The sequence below is a fragment of the Bombina bombina genome, chromosome 2 (assembly GCF_027579735.1).
Source record: "Bombina bombina isolate aBomBom1 chromosome 2, aBomBom1.pri, whole genome shotgun sequence".
Taxonomy (NCBI): Eukaryota; Metazoa; Chordata; class Amphibia; order Anura; family Bombinatoridae; genus Bombina; species Bombina bombina.
This window is the reverse complement of record NC_069500.1, coordinates 1416084537-1416111591: the sequence shown is the minus strand read 5'-3', so window position 1 is coordinate 1416111591 and position 27055 is coordinate 1416084537. Positions and strand designations below refer to the sequence as shown.

The 27055-nt window shown below is 40.8% G+C and overlaps 1 protein-coding gene across 1 annotated transcript in view; it reads right to left on the bottom strand.

The window, feature by feature from the left end:
- The window catches only part of ALMS1 (ALMS1 centrosome and basal body associated protein), a 230543-nt gene that overhangs the window by 85548 nt on the left and 117940 nt on the right, over window positions 1–27055 (bottom strand). Inside the window, exon 8 of the mRNA XM_053704364.1 lies at window positions 22335–22450. Within this exon, the coding sequence (XP_053560339.1) occupies window positions 22335–22450 (116 nt within the window). The remainder of the gene's footprint in view (window positions 1–22334; window positions 22451–27055) is intronic.

Genomic DNA, 27055 nt, shown 5'->3' with positions numbered 1-27055 from the left:
CCTTGAGATAGAAGGTCTGGTCTTAACGGAAGAGTCCAAGGTTGGCAACTGGCCATCCGAATGAGATCCGCATACCAAAACCTGTGAGGCCATGCTGGAACCAGCAGCACAAACGAACGTTCCATTAGAATTTTGGAAATCACCTTTGGAAGAAGAACTAGAGGCGGAAAGATATAGGCAGGATGATAATTCCAAGGAAGCGACAACGCGTCCACTGCCTCCGCCTGAGGGTCCCTGGATCTGGATAGATACCTGGGAGGTTTCTTGTTTAGATGAGAGGCCATCAGATCTATTTCTGGAGGTCCCCAGATTTGAACAATCTGAAGAAATACCTCTGGGTGAAGGGACCATTCGCCCGGATGTAACGTCTGGTGACTGAGATAATCCGCTTCCCAATTGTCTACACCTGGGATGTGAACCGCAGAGATTAGACAGGAGCTGGATTCCGCCCATACAAGTATCCGAGATACTTCTTTCACAGCCTGAGGACTGTGAGTCCCACCTTGATGATTGACATATGCCACGGTTGTGACATTGTCTGTCTGAAAACAAATAAACGATTCTCTCTTCAGAAGAGGCCAAAACTGAAGAGCTCTGAAAATCGCACGGAGTTCCAAAATGTTGATTGGTAATCTCGCCTCCTGAGATTCCCAAACCCCCTGCGCTGTCAGAGATCCACATACAGCTCCCCAACCTGACAGACTCGCATCTGTTGAGATCACAGACCAGGTTGGACGAACAAAAGAAGCCCCTTGGACTAAACGATGGTGATCTATCCACCACGTCAGAGAGTGTCGTACATTGGGATTTAAGGATATTAATTGTGATATCTTTGTATAATCCCTGCACCACTGGTTCAGCATACAAAGCTGAAGAGGTCGCATGTGAAAACGAGCAAAAGGGATCGCGTCCGATGCAGCAGTCATGAGACCTAGAATTTCCATGCACAAAGCTACCGAAGGGAATGATTGAGACTGAAGGTTTCGACAGGCTGAAACCAATTTCAGACGTCTCTTTTCTGTTAGAGACAAGGTCATGGACACTGAATCTATTTGAAAACCCAAAAAGGTTACCTTTGTCTGAGGAATCAACAAACTCTTTGGTAAATTGATCCTCCAACCATGTCTTTGAAGAAACAACACAAGTTGATTCGTGTGAGATTCTGCAGAATGTAAAGACTGAGGAAGTACCAAGATATCGTCCAAATAAGGAAATACCGCAATACCCTGTTCTCTGATTACAGAGAGAAGGGCACCGAGAACCTTTGAAAAGATCCTTGGAGCTGTTGCTAGGGCAACGGAAGGGCCACAAACTGGTAATGCTTGTCTAGAAAAGAGAATCTCAGAAACTGAAAGTGATCTGGATGAATCGGAATATGAAGATATGCATCCTTTAAATCTATTGTGGACATATAATGCCCTTGCTGAATAAAAGGCAGAATAGTCCTTATAGTTACCATTTTGAATGTTGGTATTCTTACATAACAATTCAATATCTTTAGATCCAGAACTGGTCTGAAGGAATTCTCCTTCTTTGGTACAATGAATAGATTTGAGTAAAACCCCAGACCCTGTTCCAGAACTGGAACTGGCACAATTACTCCAGCCAACTCTAGATCTGAAACACATTTCAGAAATGCCTGAGCCTTCACTGGGTTTATTGGAATGCGAGAGAGAAAAAATCTCCTCGCAGGCGGCCTTACCTTGAAACCTATTCTGTACCCTTGTGAAACAATGTTCTGAATCCAAAGACTGTGAATCGAATTGATCCAAATGTCTTTGAAAAATCGTAACCTGCCCCCTACCAGCTGTGCTGGAATGAGGGCCGCACCTTCATGTGGACTTGGGAGCTGGTTTTGACTTCCTAAAAGGCTTGGTTTTATTCCAGATTGGAGAAGGTTTCCAGACAGAAACCATTCCTTTAGAGGAAGGGTCAGGCTTCTGTTCCTTATTCTGACGAAAGGAACGAAAACGATTAGCAGCCCTGTATTTACCTTTAGATTTTTTGTCCTGAGGCAAAAAAGTTCCTTTCCGTCCAGTAACAGTTGAAATAATAGAATCCAACTGGGAACCAAATAATTTATTACCTTGGAAAGAAAGAGAAAGCAAAGTTGACTTAGAAGACATATCTGCATTCCAAGTTTTAAGCCATAAAGCTCTTCTAGCTAAAATAGCTAAAGACATATACCTGACATCAACTCTAATGATATCAAAGATGGCATCACAAATAAAGTTATTAGCATGTTGAAGGAGTTTAACAATGCTATGAGTATTATGGTCTGATACTTGTTGTGCTAAAGCCTCCAACCAAAAAGTGGAAGCGGCAGCAACATCAGCCAAAGAAATAGCAGGCCTAAGAAGATTACCTGAACATAAATAAGCTTTTCTTAGAAAAGATTCAATCTTCCTATCTAAAGGATCCTTAAAGGATGTACTATCTGCCGTAGGAATAGTAGTACGTTTAGCAAGAGTAGAGATAGCCCCATCAACTTTAGGGATTTTGTCCCAAAACTCTAATCTGTCAGATGGCACAGGATACAATTTCTTAAACCTTTGAGAAGGAGTAAATGAAGTACCCATATTATTCCATTCCCTAGAAATTACTTCAGAAATAGCATCAGGGACAGGAAAAACTTCTGGAATAACCATAGGAGGTTTAAAAACCGAATTTAAACGCTTAGTAGATTTAGTATCAAGAGGACTAGATTCCTCCATCTCTAAAGCGATTAAAACTTCTTTAAGTAAAGAGCGAATAAATTCCATCTTAAATAAATATGAAGATTTATCAGTGTCAATATCTGAGACAGAATCCTCTGAACCAGAAAAATCCTCATCAGAAACAGACAAATCAGATTTAAAAGACCTTTTACGTTTACTGGAAGGAGGAATAACAGACATAGCCTTCCTAATAGATTTAGAAACAAATTCTCTTATATTAACAGGAACATCCTGAGTATTAGATGTTGAGGGAACAGCAACAGGTAATGGTATATTACTAATGGAAATACTATCTGCATTAGCAAGCTTATCATGACATTCATCACAAACTACAGCCGGAGGAACAGTTACCACAAGTTTACAACAAATGCACTTAACTTTGGTAGAACCAGCATCAGGCAGTGTCTTTCCAGAAGTAGATTCTGATCCAGGGTAAATCTGAGACATCTTGCAATATGTAATAGAAAAAAACAACATATAAAGCAAAATTATCAAATTCCTTAAATGACAGTTTCAGGAATGGGAAAGAATGCCAATGAATAAGCCTCTAGCAACCAGAAGCAATGAAAAAATGAGACTGAAATAATGTGAAAAAAAGGTGGAGACAAGAATGACGCCCACATTTTTTTGCGCCAAAAAAGACGCCCACATTATTGGCGCCTTAAATTTTTTGGCGCCAAGAATGACGCCACATCCGGTAACGCCGACATTTTTGGCGCAAAACGTCAAAAAAATTACGCAATCACGAACAACTTCCGGCATCAAGTATGACGCCGGAAATGACAAAAAAAAAATAAATAAAAAATTTTGGCGCCAAAAAAGTCCGCGCCAAGAATGACGCAATAAATTGAAGCATTTTCAGCCCCCGCGAGCCTAACAGCCCACAGGGAAAAAAAGTCAATTTGAAAACAATTTTCAAGGTAAGAAAAAATTGAAAATTCATATGCATTAACCCAAATAATGAAACTGACTTGTCTGAAATAAGGAATATTGATCATCCTGAATCAAGGCAAATATAAGTTTAAAGACATATATTTAGAACTTTATATATAAAGTGCCCAACCATAGCTTAGAGTGTCACAAAAAATAAGACTTACTTACCCCAGGACACTCATCTACATATAGTAGATAGCCAAACCAGTACTGAAACGAGAATCAGTAGAGGTAATGGTATATAAGAGTATATCGTCGATCTGAAAAGGGAGGTAAGAGATGAATCTCTACGACCGATAACAGAGAACATATGAAATAGATCCCGTAGAAGGAGACCATTGAATTCAAATAGGCAATACTCTCTTCACATCCCTCTGACATTCACTGCACTCTGAGAGGAAAACCGGGCTCCAGCCTGCTGCGAAGCGCATATCAACGTAGAATCTAGCACAAACTTACTTCACCACATCCACGGGAGGAAAAGTTTGCAAAAACTGAATTGTGGGTGTGGTGAGGGGTGTATTTATAGGCATTTTGAGGTTTGGGAAACTTTGCCCCTCCTGGTAGGAATGTATATCCCATACGTCACTAGCTCATGGACTCTTGCTAATTACATGAAAGAAACATCAGTATAAACAGGTACTGCATAGTATTTATCCAATCTACACAATTTATCTGGCACTGCAATTGTATCACAGTCATTCAGAGCAGCTAAACCTCCCTGAGCAACACGCGGAGGTGTTCAAGCTTAAATTTAAATGTTGATATTTCAGAATCAGGTTGAATCCTCTTCCCTGAGTCAGAAAAATCACCCACAGAAAGAAGCTCTCCTTCTTCAGCTTCTGCATATTGTGAGGGGGTATCAGACATAGCTCTTAAAGCGTCAGTATGCTCTGTATTTCTTCTAACTCCAGAGCTGTCTCGCTTTCCTCGTAACCCAGGTAGTCTGGATAATACCGCTGACAGTGTATTATCCATGACTGCCGCCATGTATTGTAAAGTAAACGCCATGGGCGCGCTAGATGTACTTGGCGCCTCTTGAGCGTGAGTCCCTTGAGCGGGATTTAAAGGTTCTGACACGTGGGGCGAGTTAGTCGGCATAACTTCCCCCTCGTCAGATTCCTCTGGTGATAAATTTTTTAAAGACAGAATATGGTCTTTATTACTTAAAGTGAAATCAGTACATTTGGTACACATTCTAAGAGGGGGTTCCACCATGGCTTCTTGCGTTTCGAGAGTTGCAAGAGAATGACTGGAGGTGGCAGTTGGGGGAGGAGCTGTATAGACAGCTCTGCTGTGGGTGATCCTCTTGCAACTTCCTGTTGGGAATGAGAATATCCCAAAAGTAATGGATGATCCGTGGACTGGATACACCTTACAAGAGAAATGGCTTCATTCTCTTATTACCCTTTGCTGAAGGAACAGCATTGCACTACTGTCAGCTAGCTGAACACATCTATTTAGCCAATCACAAGAGACAAATGTGTGCAGGCACCAATTAGCAGCAGCTCCCACTAGTGTAGGATATGTGCGTATTCATTGTTAACAAGGGATACTAAGAGAACAAAGCACATTTGAAAATAGAAGTAAATTTAAAAGAGTCTTACAATTACATGCTCTATCTGAATCCTGCAAGTTTAATTTTGACTTTCCTATATCCTGAATAGTGTAACATTATAGCATTTTATGTTATTTATAAAATTTTACTTAAAGGGATACTAAACATTTTTTCTTTCATGATTCAGATAGAACAGCAATTTTAAGCAACTTTCTAATTTACTCCTATTGTCAAATTTTCTTCGTTCTCTTGCTATCTTTATTTGAAAAGCAGGAATCTAAGCTCAGGAGCCGGCCCATTATTGGTTCAGAACCTGGGTAGTGCTTGCTGCTTGGTGGCTAAATGCGAGTACCAGCTCAATGGCACAAAACCTCCACCAATGTCACCACTCAACCACAACAAACCTGTCCAGATAATAGAACCAAATATCCCCAAACCAGTCCAGTTATCATAGCTCAACATCCCCAAGCCTCACAAAATAACAGCTCAACGGCACAAAACCTCCACTGATGTCACCACTCAACCACAACAAACCTGTCCAGATAATAGAACCCAATATCACCAAACCTGACCACAAATCATAGCTTAATATCTTCAAGCATTTCTAAATACCACAGCTCAACAGCAAAAAACCTCCACCGATGTCACCTCTCAACCACAACAAACCTGTCCAGATAATAGAACCCAATATCACCAAACCAGTCCAGTTATCATAGCTCAAAATCCCCAAACCTCAAAAAATAACAGCTCAACGGCACAAAACCTCCACAGCTATCACTGCTCCACCCAACAAAACCTGCACATATAATTCCAAAACATCAAAACATATCACAGCTCAGTATCAAAACTATCCCAAGATACTAGAGCACGGGATGACCCTTTTTCTACTGAAATAAATGCGCTACCAGCCTCTACTGATACAACATTTAATTAAAAACTTACCACAGCTTGGTATGGCTAAATGTCTACAAATTCCACTGCTTTATATAAACATTTAATACATCACTATTTTCTCTTACCAAACAGACATCAACAGATACTCAGAACACAAAAAGCACTATATCATCGAACATTTTCAGATAACAGTGCCATAGATTAATAATATAGCTTGGAATTATCAGATATTTGTGCTCTATAGATATTTTTTATTTTTACCAAACATCAGTGTTCAATAATCTCAAATGTCTTCAGATAAGAAAGCTCCAAATGATTAAACCTTTACAAACACTATTGTTTGATATTGCCAAACCTCTAACAATAAAAGGAATCAATGTTACTAACCGACTACAGATTATTAATCTTCTAAAGACACCGGGTGATCTTTATTAGGGATCTTCAATTGTAGGACCTACTAACAGAAGAGAGATTTAGGGTTATCTAAATCATCATTAAAAAATCTGTCCTGTTAGTGGGCTCTGAGGACCAGAATTGAAGAACCCAGCTATATATTACTAAACTTCAAGATAACATGATCTCTGTTAGACAGTAGATAGTATACATCTACAGATACCCAGGTTAATTATTATAAAACATCTACAGTCACTAAAAAACGATATTAAAAATTCACAGGTATTAGTGTTTAACACCATCTCTCTGAAGTGACCAGTGCAAAGCAACATAATACGGAATCTATATGCATTTCTATTAAGTTTGCTGATCTATCAAGAGTATGAAGCATTATTCTCCCTAGTTACAGGGTGGATTAAAAAAAAAGAATAATAAAAAAAAAAGAAAAGATTTTTTTTTAAATTTAAATCAAATTTTTTTGATTGAAATTGGATTTTTTGAATGAGTTTTGAGGAAAAATCTATATAAAGATAGTTTCTATTTAAGATACATTATAATCTAAAGGTTATTCATCCTGAAATATATATTTGTTTTTAAACTATATAGCAAGATGCTGTATATTCATGGCTGTAATCGTTAGTTTTTTTTGTGGTAAATTAATTCCATTAATGATTAATCCCTTCACAATGTCAGGCTCTCCCAGAGGTTTCTGTCAGATTATTTGGGGCATTTTTTCTATCTTGAAGATATCACATATTATTGGTTTTGTAGTTCTCAGAACTGTAAATTTGTGCCAGCAGAAATAACTACATGCTGCTTCTTCAATAAAAATTATAAAAAAAAAGTTATAAAATTAACATACAGAGTTGAGAAATAGACCTTAAAATGACATAATCATGAAAGAAAACATTTGGTTTTCAGATACAGCATATCAAATTTGCTTCATTTTCTTTGTATCCTTTGTTGAAGGAGAGCAATGCTCTAGTGGGGTCTAGCTAAACACATTGGGAGAGACAGTGCCAAGCAACTAGCTTACAGTACTGCATTGCTTCTGAGCCTACCTAGGAAGGTTTTTAAACAATGCATACAAAGAAAACGAAGCAAATTACATAAGAAAAGTAAATTGGAATTTTTTTAAAAATTGCATGTTGATTCTGAATCATGAAAGTTTAATTTACTTTACTGTCCCCCTTTAATGCCATTGCTCCACTGCAAATCTATGTACACAGAATCAACCCATACTAAATTTCAAGAAGCTCACTGAATAGAAGATTGTTTGGAGTGTAATAGATCTGCACAAGGACCCAAGTGTGAGGAGGGAGGGGCAAACAGTAAAAATTAAATATTATGTTATTGTTGTAGTTAAATAAAAACAAATTATGCTTACCTGATCATTTTCTTTTCTTCAGATCGAAAAAGTCCACAGCTGCATTCATTACTTTTGGGAATTCAGAACCTGGCCACCAGGAGGAGGCAAAGACACCCCAGCCAAAGGCTTAAATACTCCTCCCACTTCCCTCATCCCCCAGTCTTTCTGCCGAGGAACAAGGAACAGTAGAAGAAATATCAGGGTGAAAAGGTGCCAGAAGAACAAAAATCAGATGCCCCACATAAAAAAATACAGTCGGGGAGCTGTGGACTCTTTCCATCTGAAGAAAAGAAAATGATCAGGTAAGCATAATTTAAGTTTTTTTTCATAAATGGAAAGAGTCCACAGCTGCATTCATTACTTTTGGGAAAACAATACCCAAGCTATAGAGGACACTGAATGCAAGAACGGGAGGGTACCAGAGGCGGCCCATTCTGAGGGCACCAGGCCTGAAAACCCCTACCCAACAAAATCCCGGTTCATCCAAAGCCGAGAACAACTTTGAAAAAAAGGAAAAGGCCCAAGGACACTGACCCGCAGATAGTCCACAGCCTTTTTAGAGACCGCAGGAACTAGACTCGACTGAGTCAACAGCCTCCAAGAGACACCATCGGCCAGCAGCCGGTCTCCAAACAACACACCCCTTACTAAAGAAAGGGAACAAACTACCGTATTCATCCACAAAGAAGAAAAGGCACGGAGAAAACATGATTGTACTTGTAAAGCGCGGCTAATCCTACGTAGAGAGATCAAATTCCAACAGGTGGAACAGAGCCCACAGAGCAGCAGATGCTGCCCCTTACAGAAATAAGCCACCTGATACAACCTCCTACATACAGGGCAGGACAAAGACCCTCCAGAGAGAGGAAACCCCATCTCATAAGGAAGACAACTATCCCCTCAAAAGCGAAGAGCACAGATAAGAACAGAGTACATGTACACAAGACATGAAGCCAAAGTATGATCAAAACACGGACCGAATGAAAAATCATCCAGACACCACTGTTGACCCAACAGAGAAAAAACTCCCCATAGAGGAGCACACCCCGTCTGAAGGACAAGGCAGGCCTTAAAGTTTATAACCAGTACCCGAAGGTGGATGTGAACTCTGGCCTTACTGCTTGCAAGCCCAATGAGCTAGCCCCTATGTCGCAACATAGGGTCCCTGAAAAAAAACTGTATTGTCCCGAACCATTCCACAGGATCATAAGTCTCCAGAGATCCAAGAAGGATCCAAGACAAGAACCCTGGACCTAGAATCATCCTAGAACGACACCCTCAGGGAACACAAGATACCCCGTCTGAAGCAATCAGACCTCACAGGGGAGAATGGGTACAGGACTCACTCGTCATTCCAAGCCTAAAGGGAAGAAAACACCCTTAGCCGAGGTCAACACCCCCCCAGTAAGGTACTAGGCCGCGACAAAGTCACGCAATTTCTCTAGAGTCCAAAGGCCCCAAGGCCAACACTAAGGCAAATGAGAACAAGAACAGAGTCACCCGAAAGAGTAGAAAGAAAGGCTAGTCTCCATAATCCTTTAAAATTAATGTTCCAGAGGACCACACCCAAGGGAGAAGAATACAAAGCATCCTGAACCCAGGCAGAAAAATATCCCCTAAGCAAAAAGCTTGGAAAAATAGACACCTCCTATCGCTCCTAATATGGAGATGACTTACTCCCAAGGAAGACAGAGCCTCACGGCTTCCACTTCCTAATTAAGCGGCCAAAGCCACCAGAAAAAACGGACGAAATCCAGAACGTCTCGACCCAAAGGAAGAGAACTTCTAAAAGGAACAAGTCCTAAAAGGACACTTCCAAAGAGACCATGAAAAAGGCAAAACCGTAAGAACGGCGGTATGAAGGACCTAAATCCCCCAAGCCTCCAACCCACAATGGGAAGGAACACTCTAGTTCCCGGAAAAAAAATCAGAAACGACTGAGCATGTCGCCGCGGATCTAGCCCACTAGATTGAAATGTGAATGAGGACTGAACCAATTCCTTTATGCCCCTAAGCAACCACGGACCCTCAAGTCCTCTCAGGATGCTAGTTGAAGCTTGTAAAATAAAACAAGAAAACAACACAAATCATATTATGATTGCTAGGCGCCCTCACCGGACCAACTGGACATAAAAAAAGGTGCCAAGTGTCTGAACTAGGCCTCAAAAGACAGAAGGATTTCTACCCAGCCAGGACCAGCCTGAAACCAAGGGCCCCAGCACTGTCAAGGCCACATAGAGTCTCCCCTGATGATGGAGGGATAAAGAACATTCAAACAGACTTTTGTAAACAGTGCGACCACAAAAGTATCAATTCCAGAGAAGAAAGTTCCCGAAGGAAACATCACACCACAACATGAGCTTTAGACCAAATAAAAATCATCCTCACCGGATGAAAATAAAATATAAGACAACCCGTAGGTTATCGCCCAGGAAGAACGGACAGACCCGCTGGACCAGCCCAACAGGGGTCAGAGACTTCCAAGCTCAGAACTGGAAAATGATACACAAATAAAGACTATAAGAAGATTACTTCATCCCCTTATGTCTATGTATGCAAGCCAGTCGAAGAGTAAGACTGAGAATCCCCAGACCCATGAAGAGTGGGATCCTCCAGCAACGCCAAAAACGTGCCATAGTAGAACACAAAGGTGCGCCAGTCTATAAAACATACCTCCGCCGGGACAAAAGGAAACACCGGCCTGAAGGTTGACCCCCTCCTGAGGCATCAGGGGCAGTCGCTCCCCCAGAAGTCTGAACTGGACCAGACGATCCCACGCCTGACGAGACCCGGTTAACGAAACACGGACAATATCGCAAGCACACTCCCGGGAGATGCAGATGCGTTAGAACCAACGATATGGCCATGCGGAACTGTGTCATAACCTGCGGTGAGAACAGGCCACACTCCCTAGAAAGGATAAGTAGCGTTTGGGTTACCTGCATGCGTAGTAAGAGTTGGTGGTAGGGAACTCGTCTCGTGAGAAATAGAATACCCAGAGGCGGATGGCTCAGTGGGCACCCGATTCCCCGATCCCGAGGAACAGAGCACTCTAAAATCTAAATGGCACGTTACACCCCCAATGGCTGGGGCACTCACCACCTCCAGAGAACCAGACACCAGCAGACCAGGATTTTTCCATCACCACGCGGTCAGGAAAGTGGAAATGGAGTCACAAGGTAAACCATGCAGTCCATGCAAATGCGCGCCCGACCGAAAAGGCCCGCGTCACTAGACATAGGCCGTTATGTTCCAAAATAGCCATGAGCCGAAGCAACACTACACAGTAGCAGACAGAATCACATAACAAACATGATTATAAACCCCCCTGTTTAATAATCCCCCTCAGGAGATATTAACCCTTGATTCCTAGATACAAAAAGGAGCCTCACTGAGACCCTATGTTAAAGTTATCCCTGAAAGGTTGTAGCCCCTCTCGGATAAACAGTTGAAATTACAATATATTCATGATGAAAGTAAAATGAAATGATCTTACCGGAATCTACGCCATGGAACAGGAACAGGGCCCTTCTAGTGTGACAGATAGTAGCGTCGCTTCTGCCATGGACTTGAGAGAAAAAAGTAGGCAGCGAAACTTGTCAACGCTGAATGCTTTTGGAGCTGTTAATATGAGTCGGGATGGTTTCGCACAAAGACTCTCCCTGCATCTCCGGACTCTAACTTTCACCCATGCTCTCACTGAGAGGCTGACTGGACTACTTAAAATTCCAGTCCCATGCCGAAGAGTACTGACTGGGGGACGAGGGAAGTGGGAGGAGTATTTAAGCCTTTGGCTGGGGTGTCTTTGCCTTCTCCTGGTGGCCAGGTTCTGAATTCCCAAAAGTAATGAATGCAGCTGTGGACTCTTTCCATGTATGAAGAAAATTATTGTTATTATTAAAGGTAATCATTTTTTTCCTTCCTATAAACTACAGGTGAAAAGTTGATGAAATATGAATGATTAATCTATAAAAATGGAGATAGTTCAACTCCCAATAATTTAATTCATTTCAATGATCTATCTCTGCTTATCTAATGATTTGTAACAAAATCAGCAATGGTCTGATATAACCGGAATACTTATCTGAAAGGTTATTTATTCTAAACCATGATTTAAATCAAATCCACCCTGAATAGCTAAATAAAGTTGTCCCCAGTAACTATAATGTATGTTCTCCCTTTATAAATTTGATAGACATAGCTGATTACTTAAAGGGAGAAGAAACCCCACAATTTTCTTTCATGATCCATATAAAACATACACATTTTAAATAACTTTCCAATTTACTTCTATTAACAAATTTGCTTCATTCTCTTGTTATCCTTTGCTGAAGGAGCAGCATTGCACTACTGGCAGCTAGCTGAACACATCTAGTTAGCCAATCACAAGAGACAAATGTGTGCAGGCACCAGCAAGTTTAATTTTGACTATACAGAAAAGCAAGAAGATGTGCATAGAACAACTCACCTCTCTATTTGTCTGGACAAAAGCTATACCTTAAATGTTTAACAAAGTTGGATTTAACTGTACCAGCAGCTCTACTAAGGGCAGTGGTGAGTACAGGATGTGATAATTCCGTAATCTTAAAAATTGCTTTATTATTAATTCCATATGTTGCAGATTTGCTCTTATTAGATATTTCTGTGTTTATGCCAATTATATTCTGCCAGTAATCGGCAACTATAGACAACTACTATACTGTATATTAACCCACCCTTCTGCCAACAATACCCGGTACATTCAATAGCATACGGCCTTATAGTGATCTAAAGCTCTTCCTGTGTCCTCATTCAGGAACAAGTTAGTCTTTATTCCCAGCTACAGAAGGCAAAATGAAAGGATGGGGTCCAGAGTCAAATGTAGTTGAAGTAAAAGCAATACTATATTCATAAAAGTTAAAATCGCCAACATGGCCTGGAGGGTACAACAGTGCGTTGCAAAAGGTGTGTGAGCGTGGCACCAATGGCTTACATGTTTCAGCGTGCAGCCGTAATCATAGCCTAAGGTGTCACACGTGAGATACTTTAAAAAACTTAAGGAATATTCTAATAGGTCAAAACCTAAAATATAAATAAACGCCCAACAGAGCAGCCTGAAATGAGGTTAACCCCTTACATAAATAGCTAATAGCATAAAGTAAGGTAAATAGAATAAAAGAAGGAAAATCAAAGCTTATACAGCTATGATAAACAGGCATAAGAACCTATATCTGAATCATATATATACATATACATATATATAATACAGCTTGTGATACATTAATAGTAAGAATCTAGACAAGCCGTATCAGTCAAGATACAGTGGACATATAGGTACTCATAAGATATGGATAAATATACATAAACACTCGGGCTAATATATATACATTTATATTTTATATATGTAGCGTGGTTGAAGGAAAAACATATAGAAGTACAAAACTTATCACAAGATCTATTAGTATATATATATATATATATATATATATATATATATATATATATATATATATATATATATATATATATATATAAAGTATACTCTATACTGCAGGTCATATAGTACTATGTAGGACAAAAGCTGTGAGAGGGAATAATGGACAACATGATTCACTCCCAAAAATTAATAAGATCATATTTGGAATTTAGACCAAATGGGAGTCTAGTTTTTAGAACAAAAATCCAATAGACCTCAAGTTTAGCCAAAATGCTATCTAAATTACCTCCTCTATTTGGTACCCATGCTTTCTCAATGGCAGCCCATCTAAAAGAGTTAAGACTGCAGTCATGTTTGGTGGCAAAATGTTGCACTAACGGAGTAGTCGATGTACCTCTAGATGTGGTAGAAAAAAAAAGGCAATCGCACACAGACTAAATACAAATGAACAACGTATTAATCTGTCGTCTGCAGAACTTACTAAGGATCAAGTAGACCTACTAGGTTTAGGTCTAGGTTTTGCACCCACTGCCCAATTTGATTTGTTCCAAACCATGATTGATATTGTTTTATTCGTAACATTACACTTAAGAAACATTTCTCTGACTCACCATCTTCTCCTATGGAAGTTGTAGTGTACTCCACTGTTCCCATGCCAGAATTTCAGACATTTGCAGATGTCTGTGATGTCATCTCTCTTCAGGATCTGGCATCAGAAACAGAGAATATTTCTGGCCAGGTGAACAGTGGAGCCACTTTCAAAGATAAATCCAGATTTTATCCCATTCATAGTAGGGGTCCAGTTATTGAGACATTTCATTCTAGAGTTGAGGCCGATCCTCAAGCTTTGAAAGACAGTCCAGGTAATCCAGCACATAATCTGCCCAAAAGACAACAAGAGGCCCTTAGGTCTCTACAACAGAATGCAAACTTAGTCATATGCCCGGCAGATAAAGGCGGTACTATTGTTGTCATGAATCGGGCAGACTATGTTTCAGAAGCCTTACGCCAACTTAATAATTCCCAAGATTGCTCTATTCTTGACAGAAATCCTACTAACGACTATAGGAGACTTTTAGTGGACATTCTGGATGATGGTGTTGAACACGGGTATCTAGATGAACACACAGCCTCTTTTCTTAACGTTCCTTTCCTAAGATTCTCATGTTCCACCATTTCCGAAGGTCCACAAGTCTAACTAATGTGAAGGGTCGCCCTATTATTAGTGGTGTCGATTCGCTACTGGAACGACTTTCTCAGTGGCTAGATGCCATTCTGCAACCTATAGTCAGCACACTTCCATCATACACTAGGGACTCCAAACACATACTTAAACTCTTGGCTGGTTTAAAATAGGAAGCCCAATTTACCTGGATTACAGTAGATGCTGTGTCATTATATTCTTCTATTCCCCACTCTTAAGGCATTGAGGCAGTAGAATACTTTCTTAGCAAATGCACAGATTACACTTCAGTGTTTCAGACGTATATTGTGCGTGTATTGGAATTTCTTCTAACTCACAATATTTTCTTTTTTGAGGGGCATTACTATCTCCAGAGATGCAGCACTGCCATGGGGGCAAAGTTTGCCCCCTCTTATGCCAATTTGTATCTGGGCAGATGGGAGTTGGATAGCATCTTTGGAGACAGTAACCCCTTTCGGTCACATATACACTTTTTTAAAAGGTATATAGATGACCTTCTTTTGATCTGGTCAGGTCCCCACCCTCACATTGCTTCTTTCATGGAATGGCTTAATTACAATAATGTGAATCTCAGTTTCACTTACACTTCAGACCCTAACAGCATTAATTATCTTGACCTATGTTTAATGGGAAACATAGATGGCTCTATTGACACTAAAGTTTATCGTAAACCAATCTCTGGCAAAACCCTCCTGCATGCCTACAGTTGTCATCCTAAGAACACTTCATATGCAGTAGCAAAAGGACGATTTGTCAGACTGAAAAGAAACTGCAGTAGACAAACGGATTATGTGCAGGAGGCAAAGTGTTAAGAGATTAGACTAAAAAAAGAGGAAATATGCCTGGAGTCATATTGTGGAAGCAAAAAACAAAGTGGATAATCTTGCGAGGGATACTCTTCTACAGGACAAGCCCACTAACAGCACAGATACATTTAAAGGAGTTTACTTTGTAACTAACTTTAGTGCCCAATATCCACAAATCTGTAGCATTATTAGGAAACATTTTCCTCTTTTGGCCGCAGACGATAAACTTACTGAGACTGTCAGGGAAGGCATTAGGTCCATACAAAAAATGCCCCACGTTGGCCTCTATTCTATCTCCCACCCAAATTAAACAGACAACAGTTCCATCTAGCTCCTGGCTTAGACATTTGGGAATGTTTAGATGTGGCCATCGCAAGTGTAAACCTTGCGATTATGTACAAAAGTTACCTCACAGTTTACCTCGGCAGTGAGTGGCCAAACATACCCCATAAAGACATGTTTAAATTGTAAGAGCACAGATGTAATTTATCTTATCTCCTGCATTAAATGCAATGTCCAATATGTAAGACTTACCTCAAGAGACATCAACTCCCGTATAAGGGAGCATTTTTCTACCATATCTAGGGGTACATCAACTACTCCGTTATTGCAACATTTTGCCACCAAACATGACTGCAGTCTTAACTCTTTTAGATGGGCTGCCATTGAGAAAGCATGGGTACCAAATAGAGGAGGAAATTTAGATAGCATTTTGACCAAACGTGAGGTCTATTGGATTTTTGTCGTAAAAACTAGACTCCCATTTGGTCTAAATTCCAAATATGATCTTATTAATTTTTGGGAGTGAATCATGTTGTCCATTATTCCCTCTCACAGCTTTTGTCCTACATAGTAATATATGACCTGCAGTATAGTGTATATACACTAATAGATCTTGTGATAAGTTTTGTACTTCCATATGTTTCTTTCAACCACAATACATATATAATATATAAATGATAATATATAAATGTATATATATATTAGCCTGAGTGTTTATGTATATTTATCCATTTCTTATGAGTTCCTATATGTCCACTGTATCTTGACTGATACGGCTTGTCTAGATTCTTACTATGCATTATAGTTTAGGCTGTATATATATGATTCAGATATAGGTCCTTATGCCTGTTTATCATAGCTGTATAAGCTTTGCTTTTCCTCCTTTTCTTCTATTTACCTTACTTTATGCTATTAGCTATTTATGTAAGGGGTTAACCTCATTTCAGGCTGCTGTGTTGGGCGTTTATTTATATTTTAGGTTTTAACCTATTAGAATATTCCTTAAGCTTTTAAAAGTATCTCACATGTGTGACACCTTAGGCTATGATTACGGCTGCACGCTGAAACATGTAAGCCATTGGTGCCACGCTCACACACCTTTTGCAACGCACTGTTGTACCCTCCAGGGCATGTTGGCGATTTTAACTTTTATTAATATAGTATTGCTTTTACTTCAACTACATTTGACTCAGGACCCCATCCTTTCGTTTTGCCTTCAAGTTTCACCAGCTTCAGGATCCCGTCTCTTCACATAGTGACATCGCAATCCCGGGTGAAGACTACCGTCACCCCATACGTCATTACTGATGTCATCGTCCGGAGCCGAGTGCTGCGAACCAGTACCTGGATAGAGGTCGCACTGGGAGGAAGCAGCGGACGTGCTTGCCGAGTAAGTTTTTCGGTCTGTTGGATTACAGTTTCCCCGGTGTCTTTGGGTATACCTCTGATGGCGGACTCTGACATTATAGTGTGGAAGGACCACAACTGGGGTTAGTGTGTATTTGTTCTAAGTCCCGGAGATCATCATCGCATGTTTTGTTGCTTAATATATTTGCTGTTCATAGGAGCATACCACACTAACTCTCTTTTTGCTTTCCCAGCTACAGACCCATACAACTCATAACTTCAGTTATATCAGCTTCTTCCTGACACACATGGATTCCTTTTCCCAGGACAGAAGCTCCCGATCCAACACCGAAAAGCTTTTTCCAATCCATTTGAATCTTCTTGTGCTCCTCACTTAATGAAATGCTGATTAAGACAATCACATATCCATGTTTACCCAACCTACAACCACTCTCACTCTCTACAATCACATATCCATGTTTACCCAACCTACAACCACTCTCACTCTCTACAATCACATATCCATGTTTACCCAACCTACAAACACTCTCGCACTCTACAATCACATATCCATGTTTACCCAACCTACAAACACTCTCGCTCTCTACTATCACATATCCATGTTTACCCAACCTACAAACACTCTCGCTCTCTACAATCACATATCCATTGTTTACCCAACCTACAAACACTCTCGCTCTCTACAATCACATATCCATGTTTACCCAACCTACAAACACTCTCACTCTCTACAATCACATATCCATGTTTACCCAACCTACAAACACTCTCACTCTCTACAATCACATATCCATGTTTACCCAACCTACAAACACTCTCGCTCTCTACTATCACATATCCATGTTTACCCAACCTACAAACACTCTCGCTCTCTAGAATCACATATCCATGTTTACCCAACCTACAAACACTTCTAACATTACTATATCAAAGCTCTGATCATATCATATTCTACAGCTAAACTACAAAACTGTAGCATTGTCACAGAGTCGAAGGGTAGGCGACACCAGTCTTATTTATAATATATTTACCTTATTGTCTTAGTCACTAACACTTTATTCCCAGAAAGCTTCTGCAGGGGATAATGTGATATTTAGTGTTGCATATTGTACAAAAACAGCCCTAAAAGATGTCCATAATATACAAAATATAAAAGTAATTTACCAAGCACAGTACAGAAAATTACAGAGTTAAAATGCACACACAGAGAAACAAGCAAGAAAATGCTTTTGTTTGTACGATGCATCTCAGGACACCTGAAATGCAACGAGCGACACTGCAAACAAATACACACGGCATGCAGGGCTATAGGACTGCGCATTCACACACCGCAGATCACAAACCATGCGCCTGCAGATAACACACGTCTTATTAGTGCAGCACAAATCTGGATGAATTTCTTACAATGTGCCAGGAACACAAAAGACTGAACAAATATTTACAGCTATGATAACGTCCTATCCATTAACTAGACAGTTGAGAGAATGTCTATCTTCTATTTCTTGGCTCATTTGGTTGTTATTCATGTTTTCCCACATAAAATAAAGCACAAAGAATGTCAGGAGCAACAGTCACATTCCTCAGGTAATGTTTGGTCAACAGGGTCTGAATAGCCAACAAGTTGTAACATGTATATTTAATCTATGTCTGGTCAACCACTTCACCCAGAGAAATGTGCAGCAAGACATGTGCCAGCCGGTCACACTTACCTCCTCTCAGCCTTTGGCAGCTGCTGCATTCAAAACAATTCCCAAATTGTTATTAAGGTACAGGCAGTAAAACAAACTCCAATATAATATCTCTTGTAGGCACAGATTAAGTATAACCACAACTGCCCACATCACATGCCCTGAACACATAATCGCAGCAAGAACTAAAGGCTCTTTGTATACACACTATAGGTTAAAACTGAATGATCTGGCACATGTACCCTACGGCGCTAGTGTCCCTGAGGCACACATACCTTTGTTACTCTGGCGACAGGCCCTGAGGCACACATATACATATTGTTACTCTGGCGACAGGCCCTGAGGCACACATATACATTTGTTACTCTGGCAACAGTCCCTGAGGCACACATACCTTTGTTACTCTGGCGACAGGCCCTGAGGCCCACATATACATCTGTTACCCTGGCTAGAGCCCCTGAGGCACACATATACATTTGTTACTCTGGCTAGAGCCCCTGAGGCACACATATACATTTGTTACTCTGGCTAGAGCCCCTGAGGCACACATATACATTTGTTACTCTGGCTAGAGCCCCTGAGGCACACATATACATTTGTTACTCTGGCTAGAGCCCCTGAGGCACACATATACATTTGTTACCCTGGCTAGAGCCCCTGAGGCACACATATACATTTGTTACTCTGGCTAGAGCCCCTGAGGCACACATATACATTTGTTACTCTGGCTAGAGCCCCTGAGGCACACATATACATTTGTTACTCTGGCGACAGGCCCTGAGGCACACATATACATTTGTTACTCTGGCGACAGGCCCTGAAGCACACATATACATTTGTTACCCTGGCTAGAGCCCCTGAGGCACACATATACATTTGTTACTCTGGCGACAGGCCCTGAGGCACACATATACATTTGTTACCCTGGCTAGAGCCCCTGAGGCACACATATACATTTGTTACCCTGGCTAGAGCCCCTGAGGCACACATATACATTTGTTACTCTGGCTAGAGCCCCTGAGGCACACATATACATTTGTTACTCTGGCTAGAGCCCCTGAGGCACACATATACATTTGTTACCCTGGCTAGAGCCCCTGAGGCACACATATACATTTGTTACCCTGGCTAGAGCCCCTGAGGCACACATATACATTTGTTACCCTGGCTAGAGCCCCTGAGGCACACATATACATTTGTTACCCTGGCTAGAGCCCCTGAGGCACACATATACATTTGTTACTCTGGCGACAGGCCCTGAGGCACACATATACATTTGTTACTCTGGCTAGAGGCCCTGAGGCACACATATACATTTCTTACTCTGGCTAGAGGCCCTGAGGCACACATATACATTTGTTACTCTGGCTAGAGGCCCTGAGGCACACATATACATTTGTTACTCTGGCGACAGGCCCTGAGGCACACATATACATTTGTTACTCTGGCAACAGGCCCTGAGGCACACATATACATTTGTTACTCTGGCGACAGGCCCTGAGGCACACATATACATTTGTTACTCTGGCAACAGGCCCTGAGGCACACATATACATTTGTTACTCTGGCTAGAGGCCCTGAGGCACACATATACATTTGTTACTCTGGCGACAGGCCCTGAGGCACACATACCTTTGTTACTCTGGCGACAGGCCCTGAGGCACACATATACATTTCTTACCCTGGTTAGAGCCCCTGAGGCACACATATACATTTGTTACTCTGGCTAGAGGCCCTGAGGCACACATATACATTTGTTACTCTGGCGACAGGCCCTGAGGCACACATATACATTTGTTACTCTGGCTAGAGGCCCTGAGGCACACATATACATTTGTTACTCTGGCTAGAGGCCCTGAGGCACACATATACATTTGTTACTCTGGCTAGAGGCCCTGAGGCACACATATACATTTGTTACTCTGGCTAGAGCCCCTGAGGCACACATATACATTTGTTACTCTGGCGACAGGCCCTGAGGCACACATATACATTTGTTACTCTGGCGACAGGCCCTGAGGCACACATATACATTTGTTACTCTGGCGACAGGCCCTGAGGCACACATATACATTTGTTACTCTGGCTAGAGCCCCTGAGGCACACATATACATTTGTTACTCTGGCGACAGGCCCTGAGGCACACATATACATTTGTTACTCTGGCGACAGGCCCTGAGGCACACATATACATTTGTTACTCTGGCGACAGGCCCTGAGGCACACATATACATTTGTTACTCTGGCTAGAGGCCCTGAGGCACACATATACATTTGTTACTCTGGCGACAGGCCCTGAGGCACACATATACATTTGTTACTCTGGCTAGAGGCCCTGAGGCACACATATACATTTGTTACTCTGGCTAGAGGCCCTGAGGCACACATATACATTTGTTACTCTGGCGACAGGCCCTGAGGCACACATATACATTTGTTACTCTGGCGACAGGCCCTGAGGCACACATATACATTTGTTACTCTGGCTAGAGGCCCTGAGGCACACATATACATTTGTTACTCTGGCTAGAGGCCCTGAGGCACACATATACATTTGTTACTCTGGCGACAGGCCCTGAGGCACACATACCTTTGTTACTCTGGCGACAGGCCCTGAGGCACACATATACATTTGTTACTCTGGCGACAGGCCCTGAGGCACACATATACATTTGTTACTCTGGCTAGAGGCCCTGAGGCACACATATACATTTGTTACTCTGGCGACAGGCCCTGAGGCACACATATACATTTGTTACTCTGGCGACAGGCCCTGAGGCACACATATACATTTGTTACTCTGGCGACAGGCCCTGAGGCACACATATACATTTGTTACTCTGGCGACAGGCCGAGGCACACATATACATTTGTTACTCTGGCGACAGGCCCTGAGGCACACACATACATTTGTTACTCTGGCGACAGGCCCTGAGGCACACACATACATTTGTTACTCTGGCGACAGGCCCTGAGGCACACATATACATTTGTTACTCTGGCGACAGGCCCTGAGGCACACATATACATTTGTTACTCTGGCGACAGGCCCTGAGGCACACATATACATTTGTTACTCTGGCGACAGGCCCTGAGGCACACATATACATTTGTTACTCTGGCGACAGGCCCTGAGGCACACATATACATTTGTTACTCTGACGACAGGCCCTGAGGCACACATATACATTTGTTACTCTGGCTAGAGGCCCTGAGGCACACATATACATTTGTTACTCTGGCTAGAGGCCCTGAGGCACACATATACATTTGTTACTCTGGCGACAGGCCCTGAGGCACACATATACATTTGTTACTCTGGCGACAGGCCCTGAGGCACACACATACATTTGTTACTCTGGCGACAGGCCCTGAGGCACACATATACATTTGTTACTCTGGCGACAGGCCCTGAGGCACACATATACATTTGTTACTCTGACGACAGGCCCTGAGGCACACATATACATTTGTTACTCTGGCGACAGGCCCTGAGGCACACATATACATTTGTTACTCTGGCGACAGGCCCTGAGGCACACATATACATTTGTTACTCTGGCTACAGGCCCTGAGGCACACATATACATTTGTTACTCTGGCGACAGGCCCTGAGGCACACATATACATTTGTTACTCTGGCGACAGGCCCTGAGGCACACATATACATTTGTTACTCTGGCGACAGGCCCTGAGGCACACATACCTTTGCTCCTCTAGCCTCCCTTGCACCTTGAAGCAGCTCTCTCTTTATCTCTTCTATTCGCTTTCTGTCCTCTTCGCTCAGATCTCTCTCTGTGTACAAAGGCGGATTCACTGCACCTGTAAGCACAAAGAGTTTAGTGAAATAAACTTCTAGCTTTGGTAATTGCCAAAGCTGTAATGGAAAAGCAAAATGCACTTCTAAATGTTAGAAATCATAAATACTGAAATGATTTTGTTCACAGCTGCGTTGTGATGTAATGCACTTATAAAGCAGATCCAAAGCCATAACGTACATCAATCAATATGATCATTCATTTTTAGGAAAAAAAAATGTTAGCATCAAACAGCTATAAATAAGCTTGTAATCTTAGTTTGCTTTCATTTAAAGAGACATTATACACTAGATTTTTCTTTGCATAAATGTTTTGTAGATTCATTTATATAGCCTATAGAGCTTTAAAAAAAATATATAGTTTTGCTTATTTCTAAATAACACTGCTATGATTTAAAGACTCCTAACCCAGCCCCCAAGTTTTATAAGAATACGGATGTCAGTGCCGGATTGGGATGCCGGGATATTTCCCGGTGGGCAGCAGTAGATAGGGCCACGTGGGCATGGCATAGTTGCTGAGATTTAGGGAATCCCCTGAAGCAGGAAGAAACAGAGCGCAAGGCTGGGATAAATTACATTGCATGATCTCCCTGCACAGACCCTGCTCAACCTGGAAAAAACTGCAGCTTTTTTTAAAGCTGGTCAAGCTGTGACAGTTGTGGGACCTGCCTCATACAAAAGCCTGATAGATTGCTCACGGCGTGAACTCTTCTCCAAGTGCAGTCTCCCCCTCCTCTCTGCCCAACCATGGCACTAACAGCCTCTCTGTTTAGGTAGAACACAGCAGTCTTACACAGGAAGAAAGCCAGTAATTTATGGTAAGAGGGACAGGATGGGTTACAGGGGGGCTGCTGACTTAAGTCATTTATGTCTGCGAGATGCTTCTTTAAAGTTTGCTATTGTCCGGCCGGGCAAAGTGCTCCCAGCCCCTCTCCCTTTGATCATCACATCAGGTGCAGAGGGAAAAGATTTAATTAGCATTTTATATATAAAACAGATTTTAGGAATGAAGGGCACTCTCAGGGTTTGTGATAATTGCGTGTCAGCAAAGATTTTCTTTTATTGTTCTTAGTAACAACATTTGTTAATGGTCGACGTTTCGGGTTTCACAGAAGCCTTCATCAAGACGAATCAAAACTCATACTGGCATCCAGCCGTGCTCATCAAACTGAAGAAATCGTATGGTTATGTATATATGAATTATACACTAATAGCATATATGCATTATATATGTCCATTTTAGCATAGTATATTATATATGCTGTTTATGCCTTATTAGTGATAAATAGCACTTATAAGGATACCATAAGGCCAATATTTCACTTAATTCATTTTAACTGTCAACAGCTCATGGATATGAGCTGTTTATAGCGCCATCTTATATCTTTTGTACATATATACTGTATATATATATATACACATACATATATATACATACACACATATATTTATATATATACACACACACACACACACACATATATATATATATATATCTTTGACAAATTATAGAGCTGTTGGGCTGGTCTACAATTTGTCCAGGGCTGCTTTTTATTCCCAGTCCGGCCCTGACTGATGTATACCTACTCCAGCTTACTCCTGTTTGTGTGAGTCTTTTCATATGCAGAGAAATGGGAAGCATTCTTGGTGGGAAACTTGCCCAGGGATATGCTTACAAGGTGAGGCTGGAGGAGAAGACCTTGTGCCCATATGCTGCCTCCCTTTATCAGCTGTGGTGGGTCTGCGAGCGGAGTGCTTATTGCAGGTCTTAGTAACTAACAGACTGGATGCGTCTGTGCACTGCTTAGATCACCTTGTGATGTCTAATCATAAACTCTCAGCGCTAATGTATGTTAGCTACTAATATCTAGCTTTCTCTGCATTCATGTGATGTCTAATCATTAACTCTCAGTGCTAATGTATGTTACCTACTAATAGCTAGCTTTCTCTGCATTCATGTGATGTCTAATCATAAACTCTCAGTGCTAATGTATGTTAGCTACTAATATCTAGCTTTCTCTGCATTCATGTGATGTCTAATCATAAACTCTCAGTGCTAATGTATGTTAGCTACTAATATCTAGCTTTCTCTGCATTCATGTGATGTCTAATCATAAACTCTCATTGCTAATGTATGTTAGCTACTAATATCTAGCTTTCTCTGCATTCATGTGATGTCTAATCATAAACTCTCAGCGCTAATGTATGTTAGCTACTAATAGCTAGCTTTCTCTGCATTCATGTGATGTCTAATCATAAACTCTCAGTGCTAATGTATGTTAGCTACTAATATCTAGCTTTCTCTGCATTCATGTGATGTCTAATCATAAACTCTCAGCGATAATGTATGTTAGCTACTTATAGCTAGCTTTCTCTGCATTCATGTGATGTCTAATCATAAACTCTCAGTGCTAATGTATGTTAGTTACTAATACCTAGCTTTCTCTGCATTCATGTGATGTCTAATCATAAACTCTCAGTGCTAATGTATGTTAGCTACTAATAGCTAGCTTTCTCTGCATTCATGTGATGTCTAATCATGAACTCTCAGTGCTAATGTATGTTAGCTACTAATAGCTAGCTGTCTCTGCATTCATGTGATGTCTAATCATAAACTCTCAGTGCTAATGTATGTTAGCTACTAATAGCGAGCTGTCTATGCATTCATGTGATGTCTAATCATAAACTCTCAGCGCTAATGTATGTTAGTTACTAATAGCTAGCTTTATCTGCATTCATATGATGTCTAATAATAAACTCTCAGCGCTAATGTATGTTAGCCACTAATAGCTAGCTTTCTCTGCATTCATGTGATGTCTAATCATAAACTCTCAGCGCTAATGTATGTTAGCTACTAATAGCTAGCTTTCTCTGCATTCATGTGATGTCTAATCATAAACTCTCAGTGCTAATGTATGTTAGTTACTAATAGCGAGCTGTCTATGCATTCATGTGATGTCTAATCATAAACTCTCAGCGCTAATGTATGTTAGTTACTAATAGCGAGCTGTCTATGCATTCATGTGATGTCTAATCATAAACTCTCAGTGCTAATGTATGTTAGTTACTAATAGCTAGCTTTCTCTGCATTCATGTGATGTCTAATCATAAACTCTCAGTGCTAATGTATGTTAGTTACTAATAGCGAGCTGTCTATGCATTCATGTGATGTCTAATCATAAACTCTCAGCGCTAATGTATGTTAGTTACTAATAGCGAGCTGTCTATGCATTCATGTGATGTCTAATCATAAACTCTCAGCGCTAATGTATGTTAGTTACTAATAGCTAGCTTTCTGTTCATTCATGTGATGTCTAATCATAACTCTCAGCACTAATGTATGTTAGCTACTAATAGCTAGCTGTCTTTGCATTCATGTGATGTCTAATTATAAACTCTCAGTGCTAATGTATGTTAGCTACTAATAGCTAGCTGTCTTTGCATTCATGTGATGTCTAATCATAAACTCTCAGTGCTAATGTATGTTAGCTACTAATAGCTAGCTGTCTCTGCATTCATGTGATGTCTAATCATAAACTCTCAGTGCTAATGTATGTTAGTTACTATTAGCTAGCTTTCTCTGCATTCATGTGATGTCTAATCATAAACTCTCAGTGCTAATGTATGTTAGCTACTAATAGTTAGCTTTCTCTGCATTCATGTGATGTCTAATCATAAACTCTCAGTGCTAATGTATGTTAGTTACTAATAGCTAGCTGTCTCTGCATTCATGTGATGTCTAATCATAAACTCTCAGCGCTAATGTATGTTAGCTACTAATAGCTAGCTTTCTCTGCATTCATGTGATGTCTAATCATAAACTCTCAGCACTAATGTATGTTAGCTACTAATAGCTAGCTGTCTCTGCATTCATGTGATGTCTAATCATAAACTCTCAGTGCTAATGTATGTTAGCTACTAATAGCTAGCTGTCTCTGCATTCATGTGATGTCTAATCATAAACTCTCAGTGCTAATGTATGTTAGTTACTATTAGCTAGCTTTCTCTGCATTCATGTGATGTCTAGTCATAAACTCTCAGTGCTAATGTATGTTAGCTACTAATAGCTTTCTCTGCATTCATGTGATGTCTAATCATAAACTCTCAGTGCTAATGTATGTTAGCTACTAATAGCTAGCTGTCTCTGCATTCATGTGATGTCTAATCATAAACTCTCAGTGCTAATGTATGTTAGCTACTAATAGCTAGCTGTCTCTGCATTCATGTGATGTCTAATCATAAACTCTCAGTGCTAATGTATGTTAGTTACTAATAGCTAGCTTTCTCTGCATTCATGTGATGTCTAATCATAAACTCTCAGTGCTAATGTATGTTAGTTACTAATAGCTAGCTTTCTCTGCATTCGTGTGATGTCTAATCATAACCTCTCAGTGCTAATGTATGTTAGTTACTAATAGCTAGCTTTCTCTGCATTCATGTGATGTCTAGTCATAAACTCTCAGCGCTAATGTATGTTAGCTACTAATAGATAGCTGTCTCTGCATTCATGTGATGTCTAGTCATAAACTCTCAGTGCTAATGTATGTTAGCTACTAATAGCTTTCTCTGTATTCATGAACCCACTGAGTAAATAGGAAATGGACACTTAA